The following is an 11733-nucleotide window of genomic DNA, read 5'->3' on the forward strand; positions in this document are numbered from 1 at the left end:
TAATTAACAAAATCCCGTACTGTTCTTTCCTTTTTCACTGTAATTTTCATTAACGAAATCTCATTATCTCTAGTTCTCCAATGTCTCTTTTCTCAGAATTGGCACATAATCTCTAGTTCTACAAAGACACATAATGAAGGATTGATGTGCCTTCATTATGTGTCTTTGTACACTTATTGCATACACTTTTCTGGGCAAATTTGCCGCCATCCGTTCTTTATGTCTATTTACTGTTATATATATATTTTATTGGTAGACTATTTTTCATCATGGAACACTTATCCTATTGTAATTTTGTGATGAGTAGTGGATCAAGTTTGAATTCATTTTAATTAATTTTTTAGTTAAATTTGAAATTTAATTATCATCCAACTTCACGTTGCCGTCAAGAAATGGTATCCATGTAAGGCAAACCGGGGGGGGCGTGTAAATCACAACATTGCTACCCGTTCTAGTGCCACCGTTATACATAGTCGTTTGGTCCGTCGTCCTTTTTTTGGATTTCATCGAGCTCTCTCCATCCTGTCCATAAACAATTAATGGTTCTCTAACCAAGAGATATTTCGGGGCTCCAAATAATCCAATTTAGGGTTTCCAACGGCCAAATTAGTTTCATTCACCATTTTCACAATCTTTTTCCATGTAGAACTTTGGTCCCTCGGTTCTTTCCCTCCCAAATCCGATTCATTGAGTTCTTGTAGCTATGAAGAAGGGGATTTTTGATGCATGCGCCGCAGAAGAAGGGTTGGTTTATCTCGAAAAGGGCTATTCCAGCGAGGGGGAATTGGCCTGCCCCACCGGAACCTGGGAATTATGGCGGTGTGGTTCCTTGCAAGGGGGAAGGTAGAGAGGTGATGGTCGGCAACGCGATGCCGCATCCGGAGGAGCTGTCGTTTCGTCGTGATGGTGAGGATCGTGATGGAGAACAGATGGAGGCGGAGGTGTGGAGGCAGATTAGAGAGGCCGGGTTTCTCGATGAGGTCGTGTTGCAGAGGAGGGATAGGCGAGCACTCGTTCGAAGAGTACTGGAGCTTGAGAAAGAGGTTGAAAGGCCCCATCTTTTCTTCTCCTTATCATCAATGGTTACCTGTGGGTGCAATACATTGCGTTAAGTTATGATAATTGAGATATTGCCCATGTTTCTATTTCATTGATTTTATATTAAGCTATACTTACCTTCTTGCATTGCATTTCTTCAGAAGTATGATCTGAATAATAGATCACATGGATGATATAAAATACAGATTGATGATAAAAGTAAATTTATTTGTTATATTGCATGGAAGATTGTAGAATGGAAAAGCAACATATGTCATGGACTTAGGTGCTTTGCGGTGTATGCTTAACAGTAGATAGTGGAAGCAAACAGTAACCAGGATAGGTCAAGAAATGAGAAAGATGTCTGAAAAAAAAGTAGAAAAGCATCTTTATTTTCCTTGATGGGTTGCCCTACGGTTAAGCTCCCTTTAGAAAGATAGCAAGAATTTGTTGGTTCAGGAAGCCAGCTTAAGTGTTGTTGAGTAGATGCTTTCTTTTTAAGTTCCTTATCCTTTCACTTGACTATTGAATTAAAAAAGTCAACTTGACAAGTTGGTTTAATCATGAACTCGGTGATCCAATGACTAATTAGTGCCAGTAACTCAGCGAGTTCTTTCCTTTTCACTACCATTTTCATTAACAAAATCTCATTATCTCTAGTTCTCCAATGTCTCTTTCCTCAGAATTGGCATTGGCAAGCAGCCATTTCGTCGTTGCATTGTCTTGGTACTATTTACCTGAGAGGCTCTATTAAAATGCTGCTACAACTGATCCTTCTGTTCATGGAAACGTCGAGGATTGATGTGCCTTCATTATGTGTCTTTGTACACTTATTGCATACACTTTTCTGGGCAAATTTGCCACCATCCATTCTTTATGTCTATTTACTGTTTTATCTATATTTTGTTGGTAGACTGTTTTTCATCATGGAACACTTATCCTATTGTAATTTTGTGATAAGTAGTGGATCAAGTTTGAATTCATTTTAATTAATTTTCTAGTTAAATTTGAAATTTAATTATCATCCAACTTCACGTTGCCATCATGAAATGGTATCCATGTAAGGCAAACCGGGGGGGGGGGGGGGCGTGTAAATCAAAACATTGCCACCCGTTCTCGCGCCACCGTTATACATAGCCGTTTGGTCCGTCATCCTTTTTTTGGGTTTCATCGAGCTCTCTCCATCCTATCCAAAAACAGTTAACGGTTCTCCAACCAAGAGATATTTCGAGGCTCCAAATAATCCAATTTAGGTTTTCCAATGGCCAAATTAGTTTCATTCACCATTTTCGTAATCTTTTTCCATGTAGAACTTTGGTCCCTCGGTTCTTTCCCTCCCAAATCCGATTCATTGAGTTTTGTAGCTATGAAGAAGGGGATTTGCGATGCATGCGCCGCAGAAGAAGGGTTTGAATAGCGAGGGGGAATTGGCCTGCCCCACCGGAACCTGGGAATTATGACGGCGTGGTTCCTAGCAAGGGGGAAGGTAGAGAGGTGATGGTTGGCAACGCGATGCCGCATCCGGAGGAGCTGTCGTTTCGTGGTGATGGTGAGGATCGTGATGGAGAACAGATGGAGGCGGAGGTGTGGAGGCGGATTAGAGAGGCCGGGTTTCTCGATGAGGCTGTGTTGCAGAGGAGGGATAGGAGAGCACTCGTTCGAAGAGTACTCGAGCTTGAGAAAGAGGTTGAAAGGCCCCATCTTTTCTTCTCCTTATCATCAATGGTTAGCTGTGGGTGCAATACATTGCGTTAAGTTATGAAAATTGAGATATTGCCCATGTTTCTATTTCATTGATTTTATATTAAGCTATACTTACCTTCTTGCATTGCATTTCTTCAGAAGTATGATCTGAATAATAGATCACTTGGATGATATAAAATACAGATTGATGATAAAAGTAAATTTATTTATTATATTACATGGAAGATTGTAGAATGGAAAAGCAACATATGTCATGGACTTAGATGCTTTGCAGTGTATGCTTAACAGTAGATAATGGAAGCAAACAGTAACCAAGATAGGTCAAGAAATGAGAAAGATGTCCGAAAAAAAAGTAGGAAAGCATCTTTATTTTCCTTGATGGGTTGCCCTACAGTTAAGCTCCCTTTAGAAAGATAGCAAGAATTTGTTGGTTCAGGTAGCCAGCTTAAGTGTTGTTGATTAGAAGCTTTCTTTTTAAGTTTCTTATCCTTTCACTTGATTATTGAATTGAAAAAGTCAACTTGACAAGTTGGTTTAATCATGAACTCGGTGATCCAATGACTGATTAGTGCCAGTAACTCAGCGAGTTCTTTCCTTTTCACTATCATTTTCATTAACGAAATCTCATTGCCTCTAGTTCTCTAATGTCTCTTTCCCCAGAATTGGTATTGGCAAGTAGCCATTTGGTCGTTGCATTATCTTGGTACCATTTATCTGAGAGGCTCTATTAAAATGTTGCTACAACTGATCCTTCTGTTCATGGAAACGTCCAGGATTGATGTGCCTTCATTATGTGTCTTTGTACACTTATTACATACACTTTTCTGGGCAAATTTTCCACCATCCGTTCTTTATGTCTATTTATTGTTTTATCTATATTTTGTTGGTAGACTGATTTTCATCATGGAACACTTATCCTATTGTAATTTTGTGATAAGTAGTGGATCAAGTTTGAATTCGTTTTAATTAATTTTCTAGTTAAATTTGAAATTTAATTGTCATCCAACTTCACGTTGCTGTAAAGAAATGGTATCCATGTAAGGCAAACCGAGGGGGCGTGTAAATCACAACATTGCCACCCGTTCTCGCGCCACCGTTATACATAGCCGTTTGGTCCGTCGTTCTTTTTTTGGGTTTCATCGAGCTCTCTCCATCCTGTCCAAAAATAGTTAACGGTTCTCTGACCAAGAGATATTTCGGGGCTCCAAATAATCCAATTTAGGATTTCCAACGGCCAAATTAGTTTCATTCATCATTTTCACAATCTTTTTCCATGTAGAACTTTGGTCCCTCGGTTCTTTCCCTCCCAAATCCGATTCATTGAGTTCTTGTAGCTATGAAGAAGGGGATTTGCGATGCATGCGCCGTAGAAGAAGGGTTGGTTTCTCTCGTAAAGGGCTATTCCAGCGAGGGGGAATTGGCCTGCCCCACTGGAACCTGGGAATTATGGCGGCGTGGTTCCTTACAAGGGGGAAGGTAGAGATGTGATGGTCGGCAACGCGATGCTGCATCCGGAGGAGCTGTCGTTTCGTGGTGATGATGAGGCTCGTGATGGAGAACAAATGGAGGCGGATTAGAGAGGCCGGGTTTCTCGATGAGGTCATGTTGCAGAGGAGGGATAGGCGAGCACTCGTTCGAAGAGTACTCGAGCTTGAGAAAGAGATTGAAAGGCCCTATCTTTTCTTCTCCTTATCATCAATGGTTAGCTGTGGGTGCAATACATTGCTTTAAGTTATGATAATTGAGATATTGCCCATGTTTCTATTTCATTGATTTTATATTAAGCTATACTTACCTTCTTGCATTGCATTTCTTCAGAAGTATGATCTGAATAATAGATCACTTGGATGATATAAAATACAGATTGATGATAAAAGTAAATTTATTTGTTATATTGCATCGAAGATTGTAGAATGGAAAAGCAACATATGTCATGGACTTAGGTGCTTTGCAGTGTATGCTTAACAGTAGATAGTGGAAGCAAACAGTAACCAGGATAGGTCAATGGGTTGCCCTACAGTTAAGCTCCCTTTAGAAAGATAGCAAGAATTTGTTGGTTCAGGTAGCCAGCTTAAGTGTTGTTGATTAGATGCTTTCTTTTTAAGTTCCTTATCCTTTCACTTGATTATTGAATTTAAAAAGTCAACTTGACAAGTTGGTTTAATCATGAACTCGGTGATCCAATGACTGATTAATTCCAGTAACTCAGCGAGTTCTTTCCTTTTCACTATCATTTTCATTAACGAAATCTCATTACCTCTAGTTCTCCAATGTCTCTGTCCTCAGAATTGGCATTAGCAGCCATTTGGTCGATGCATTGTCTTGGTACCATTTATCTCAGAGGCTCTATTAAAATGCTACTACAACTGATCCTTCTGTTCATGGAAACGTCCAGGATTGATGTGCCTTCATTACGTGTCTTTGTACACTTATTGCATACACTTTTCTGAGAATATTTGTTGCCATCCGTTCTTTATGTCTATTTACTGTTTTATCTATATTTTGTTGGTAGACTGTTTTTCATCATGGAACACTTATCTTATTGTAATTTTATGATAAATAGTGGATCAAGTTTGAATTCATTTTAATTAATTTTCTAGTTAAATTTGAAATTTAATTGTCATCCAACTGGCCTATTATATGCAGCTTTATCAGTACCAGTATCATATGGGGCTCCTTTTGATAGAGAAGAAGGAATCAGCTGCTAAATACAAAAAGCTATTGCAAGAAATGTCTGAGGCAGTGCAAATCCAAAAGCACATGCAAGCGGCACATAATGTTGCTGTTTCTGAATTTGAAAAGAAAGAGGAAGATATGAGGAGGGCCATGCGCTTTCAGAGGCAATCCATTGTTAATGTAAACAGTTACCAGATGCTAGACATTTTATTCTCTTCTTTTATCCAAATATTATGCTGCCAGTAACAAAATCATCTATTATGAACTAATTTTCTGTAGTTTCCCGTTTTCCTTATGTTGTTCTTGCCATTCATGTAATAGAAGTTCTTTAATAGGTAGCATTCTCGTTTTCTTTATGCTGCAACAATTGTTTTTATCATCTGCTTATTATTTATAAGAAACATAGGTTATGGATGATATTGTTGATAAAATCCAAGGTAATGGTTAAAATAGACAAGAACATCTAAAGTATCTTACTATAGTACTACACTATGTGATATTCTCAAATAGTTTTTCATCTGCTAAAAAACATTATCAGTACTTCCCATTTTCTTTACTTGTAGTTTCTTTTTCTTTTTTTGCTAGAATGCTATAAGATACTCTATTTGTTTCTCCATCTCTGTCTTATCTATTTATTTTATTTTTTCGTTCAGCTTGAGAAGGCTTTGAATGAGATGCATGCTGAAGTTGCTGAGGCTAAATTGGAATCTCAGAAAAAGTTGTTCGAATTGCATGCTCTTGAGGCCACTGTCGAAGAGAAATACTTGGAGGCTAAAGGAAAGCTACATTCTTTGAATGCCAGGCTAGCAGAAGTTAGTCGGAAAAGTTCCGAGATAGATAGAAGATTACAGGATGTGGAGGCTCGTGAGTGTAAAGTTCATAAAGAATCCTCATTCTTTATCATTGAGTATGCATTTTATGTCACTGCTCAGGTTTTAGATTTTACTAATACTTGATAAAGCATTTTGAACTTTTCAAATAACTTAATGATTTTTGGTGTGATTTATGACATCTAGAAAAAACACATTTGAGAAGGATCTTGCACAACAAAGAAAGGGTTTGCAAGCTTGGGAACAGGAGCTGCAGGATAGTCAGAAGAAGCTTGCCAGGTGGCATAGCTTTCTAAATGAGAGAGAGATGGAGGCACATGAGAGATGCAACACTCTTAAGAAGAAAGAAAAGGAACTTGAAGAGTCATGGAAGACCTTGGAGATTTTCAATGATTCAATTAAATTGAAAGAAGAGGATATGTTCATGAGGCTTAGAGATTTAGATGCGAAAGAAAAGGTCCGCTTTTTTGTATTCCTTGTAATCTTTGATGGATTGTCTTACTTATTTTTCATCTTTGCTTTCTTTATCTAATCAGCAATGACTGCAGGAAGCTGTAATAAAGCAGGAGTTGTTAGAGAAGAAAGAGAAAGAATTACTTGCCATCGAAGATCCACTGAGCAATAGAGAAAGTGTAAGTGCCTATTACAGATGTGGATATTACTTTTTAGGAAAATTCTATATATTTTCTACTTCAATCTACAAGTTTATTGGCTATTACTTTCTTCTTCCATGTGAACTTGTGTCATCTGGATGATGAAGTTTGGATATTGGTGGTATTGAATCATACAAGGCAGGGAAGAGGGGAGGAAGATAGAAGGAAAGCCAGCATATTTAAATGAAATTTGGTTATTTGACTTACATCCATATCAACCGTAAGTAGTGTTATTAAGACATATCTGAACTATGTCTACTTATTTAATAGACAAGTTGAATCTGTTTGAAGCATGGAAATTTCTCCTTCAGATTAGGACACAACTCTCATATACTGCTTGAAAATGACTATTAACATGTATAAGTTTCACAAACTTTTTATTGGGAGGAATAACAAGGGAACAGATAACTACTTTTGTAACTTGTCTTGATTCTTTTCATCTATACATTTTAAGTTCTACAATTGGACAGGTGGGCATATTTAGATTCTGCATTCAACCTTTTGACCAATCTCATGAAATTCAAACATACAATGCTTGTCATATGATTTAGTAGTTGACCTTGCATGAGAAGATCTGGTGTGATATAAATATATATTAATTTTTATTCGAAACTTAAATTTATATTTGTGTGCTTTCCAATTTGAAGCTATCTTAGTTGATAAAAATAGATTTCTTCCCTGTCAAACAATTTGAGAATTTCTGGGATATGATTTTAATTTGTGATTGACTACCTACTTCTGGACAACTTCTTTATTTTATTTTTTCTGCTAGAATGCTCTAACAAGTTCTCTTAAGATTTTATTTTATTTTTGTCATTCATGTCTTCAAGACTTCTACTTTTTCTTCCAACTTGAGTCAGGCAACATGTATATAAATAATATGAGTGTCTCTAGAAACATTCCAAGAAACCAATTCATGGTTGGAAACATAGTTAATGACATAATGATTACTATGTACAAGATAGTCCCAACTAGAAAAAAGAGAAACCGAGCCCAAGGGTGTATCAATCATCAACGTCTAATGTAATATGGTTGGTCACAGAAATTTTACTAGGACTATGACATCAAGGTTTATGGGTGATTGATATGCAAATAGCCACCTCTTTAAATTTGAGCAAGTCAAACATAATCCAATGCAGAATTAGACCTAAAACTGCATAAAATAGAACAAAATTCAGCAACGATTACCAGATCAGTTAAGTTGAGAAAAAAGATAGGAGTTTTTTTACTGCTTTTTGATTAATTTATTTTCTTAATCTTGTGGAGTTCATCTCTTCCAGCTTTCATACCCTCACCAGTTAGGCTGACATTTCTTTCTTAATTTTTGAAGGTGGACATCCAAAAAATCATTGATGACCATGATTCCATCTTAGAATCTACAAAAGAAGAGTTTGAGCTGGAAACTGAGATGAATAGAAGAGCTGTTGATGAACAACTGAAAAGGGGAATGGATGTGGTGGCACATAAGGAAATCATACTTGAGAATAGAAATAAAAATATTTTCAAGAGAGAACAACTTTTGGAGAGAGAAATGAGGAACCTGAAGAACAGAGAGACAAAAGATGACATGATGTTGAATGATTTGAAAGAATCAATTGAAAATGAAAACGAACTGAGACAGGAAAGGAGCAAACTTGAGAAGGAGTGGGAATTGTTCGGTGAGAGAAGATTGCCACCAGTAGAAGATTTAGACCAGCTCTATGATGAAAGAGAAAGGTTTGGTCAATGGAAACACAATGAAGAGGAGAGATTGAGAATGGAGAATTTGGAAGTGCTTGGTCATGTCCAAATGGATCTAGTAGATTCTAGATTGAATGAAGAGGCTTTGAAGGATAAAACAGCATATCAGAATAAGGACGATATTGAACTGTTTAATGGTGAAAATGCTCATATTGCTCATGAAGTTGATGTCTACACTATGGAGAGGAACCAAGAGAAGGTTAAGGAAACTCTGCATGAAAAGGAGAATGATCCTAACAGGAGAAGCAACATTGTACTAAACAATTGCAACACTTGGAGCAGTCCAGATGAGTCAAAGATTCTAAAGTTGAAAGAGCCGGCAGATCAGTTACAAGGTGAAGAAAAGTTCTTTCATGGAAAGAAAAATGAAGCTGGTCAAATTACACCAAGAATAAGCCAGGACAATAATGATCAAGTAGAAGAACCTGCCATAAAAGGTGACTATTTGCTTCCACCAGATGAGCAGCTTAAGGCTTGCAGAAATTGTGGAGTCGAGGATGGAGGGGAGTCAATATTGTCTCGTGAGAATGCTGAAGAATCTGACCTGGAAGCACACACATCGCGTATGCAAAGATGTTCAAGATTATTGAACTTTTCTCCTGATAGAATAACCACAGAACGTAGTGACAAGTCTGTTTGTCTTCATGGAGAACCTTTAGGGCATGAAGACAACCTTGAACCTGGGCCATTGCCTGGAGATGTTGATGTTTTCCAGTGGGCTCAGTCTACTAGTGGAGTCCAGTACAGTGCAATACCAGAAAGATTAAACAAAGATAGTGATGCCACAAAATCTTTCCTTGAAATTGCAGATAGTTCTGCAGATATTATGAAGTTATATGATAACCAAAAGTATATGGAAAAGCCTCCTTTTCCCTTTGCTGATGAACAAAAGGACAGGGAGGGATGTTCTGTCTTTCCTGAATTGGATTCTGTGCCTCAGCCTTCGAGACAGAAACAGTGTGATCCTGATGTGAGGAGGAGGTCTGTATTTGCTGAAAATTCATGTTCTGTTAATGCACTTATTGATGATGCCAACCTTGGTGAGACTCCTCAAAGTAAACGCAATGAAAAGACCATTTACAAAGAAAAAGGTCTTTTCGAAGATGATTCTCTTGAAGAAGGTTCTTTCAGTGATGATCAAGTAGAATTAAGTGATGAGGAGTGGTACCTTTCTGATGAACATGAAACGACGAGTATCGAGCTGGAAGAAGAATCTGCTGAAGCTCATTCTGAGGATGTATCATCACTAGGATGTTGCAGTAAAATGGAAAATTCCCCTGAGACAGATATCCCAGGACTAAAACGCTATAATTTTAGACTCACCACAATGTATGTAATCTATTTCATAAATCTATTATATATTATGCAAGTTACTCATTATCATCCATTAGATTTCAACTTTCAAGGCTTCAAGCCCTTCTAGTGCGCGTGCAGTTGCATGTCGGACTAAACGAAAGAAGAGAGAAGAGCTTGAGGTGACGCTTGAATGCAAGGTACTGAAGGTTTTTGAGCATGATGGTGAAGAAGCTCAAAGTCATGCATGTGATAGCGAGAGCCTCTCTCAGAAGTGAAACAAAATTTCTCTGCCAAAACCTGTCAAAGGTAAATCTATTTTCTTCTCTATTGGCTGGTTTCAATATCTTTCAGATGTTCAAGGCTCAGATGACCTTTGAGTAACTTTTAAGGAGTTGTCAATGATATCTAATGGTATTAACTAAATAAGGCAGAAGGTAATCAGAATTTCTCAGGGTCAAGAATATGAAGATGTAGCTGTGGTTGATCACAAATCCATTAGGACTAGCTGAGCTAACAGTGCATATTATGACTTCAACTTCTACAAAATTGGAAGGTTTCTCAGAGGAGTTTGGAAAAAGGAGAGATGAGAAACAGTGAAGCTGTCAGTCTGACAGTCTAGCATTCATGGATTTTATTAATTATCTTTTATCATTTCTGTGTTCTCAATTTTTTTTAAAAGAAAACCATTTATTTAACAGACAGTAGTATGCATAATGACATTGAAATCACTGCAACTTTGAGAGAAGTGTATCCAAGACAAAGAAGTCCCCTTTAATCTAGCACCGTTTACAAGTTTGTGTGTTCTATTCTGTTGCCAATCCTTACCTTGACACATTTAGCATAAACGTGCACTGTCCTTTAGAATGCTTCTCAGAAACCGAGGATCTTTGAATCTAAACAGGTATTGGACAGCCATTAAAGAGTCGATGCCAACATACAACTTGCACTATCCCTCTTAGAAAGCTTTCTTTAGTCCATCACATTTCCTGGATTTTACTTTTTTTATTTATATGTAATTTCTATGTTCTCAGTCAATATTAAGATACGAAGATAACATAGGAGATACCTTGTACAATTTGGCGATCTCCCATGAGCTGAGCTATCTCTCATAATCTTTAGATGCTATCACTTTTCTTACATTGCTTCATGGACAATGTAGTAAGTATATTTCCTCTGTCTCAGCTTTCTCAATTAAAACTTGTCTTCATGTTCATGTCTTCATTAACCAAGTTTTATAGATAGTTTGTAGTTTGGAATATTAGTAGAATTTATAAAATCATGTATATGAGCATCTTACCTATTCTAGCACTTCTGCCCTATAACTGCTTCATTGTGTTGCTTCCAACCGCGGCAGGTAATGTATGTGAAGATAACTCAGTATGGAGAAAGAAGATTACTTTAATGAAATTTGCAGACTAGAGTCAGAAGGCCAATGAGGACAAAGCCGAATGCACATCGTGAAGTTGTGAAGAATGCATCACCCAGAAGATGATGCTTCATACAAGAAGACGATAGTTATCTACATGCAAAGTGACCAGAAACCTAAAGCTTCCTCGGTTATCCCGGAATTATCTATGCTGTCTGAGAAAACCAACATATCTCTGTACCTTTTTCTTCAAGTTGATTATTCTTTTATTTAATTCCTTTACATCTCATCACTATTGAGATGTCCACTGTATAGGTTTGTGCAGTTGTGCAATTCTTGTTGTCTCTATTTCAGCTTGCAAAGTGTAAGATGAATAATACTACAGATGGCCTTCTGATTGCTCTAAAGTAAAATATGCATTCTCTGTCTA

The 11733-nt window shown here is 37.4% G+C and overlaps 1 protein-coding gene across 3 annotated transcripts; it reads left to right on the forward strand.

The window, feature by feature from the left end:
- The first annotated feature begins 424 nt into the window (after window positions 1-424).
- On the forward strand, window positions 425-11733 carry LOC135648569 (nuclear matrix constituent protein 1-like). 3 transcript variants are annotated; one of them, XM_065166364.1, is made up of 8 exons: window positions 425-1043; window positions 5389-5598; window positions 6072-6325; window positions 6435-6705; window positions 6797-6880; window positions 8232-9970; window positions 10065-10243; window positions 11292-11733. In XM_065166364.1, exons 1-7 carry the CDS (start codon window positions 723-725, stop codon window positions 10210-10212), a joined length of 3027 nt encoding a protein of 1008 aa, XP_065022436.1. In that variant the 5' UTR covers window positions 425-722; the 3' UTR covers window positions 10213-10243; window positions 11292-11733. The 3 variants fall into 3 exon arrangements, with proteins under 3 accessions (XP_065022436.1, XP_065022438.1, XP_065022437.1); XM_065166365.1 differs by lacking the exon at window positions 425-1043 and adding an exon at window positions 2234-2724; XM_065166366.1 differs by lacking the exon at window positions 11292-11733 and having other exon boundaries at window positions 10076-10237.

The sequence above is a fragment of the Musa acuminata genome, chromosome BXJ3-9, assembly GCF_036884655.1.
Source record: "Musa acuminata AAA Group cultivar baxijiao chromosome BXJ3-9, Cavendish_Baxijiao_AAA, whole genome shotgun sequence".
In the NCBI taxonomy this organism is placed as follows: Eukaryota; Viridiplantae; Streptophyta; class Magnoliopsida; order Zingiberales; family Musaceae; genus Musa; species Musa acuminata.

Excerpts from the sequence above, each read along its gene's own strand:
- LOC135648569 (XM_065166364.1), top strand. The coding sequence starts at position 723 with ATGCATGCGCCGCAGAAGAAGGGTTGGTTTATCTCGAAAAGGGCTATT. Across the intron at positions 6,881-8,231 it reads CACTGAGCAATAGAGAAAGT|GTGGACATCCAAAAAATCAT; the intron begins GTAAGTGCCTAT and ends TAATTTTTGAAG. Across the intron at positions 9,971-10,064 it reads AATTTTAGACTCACCACAAT|TGCGCGTGCAGTTGCATGTC; the intron begins GTATGTAATCTA and ends AAGCCCTTCTAG.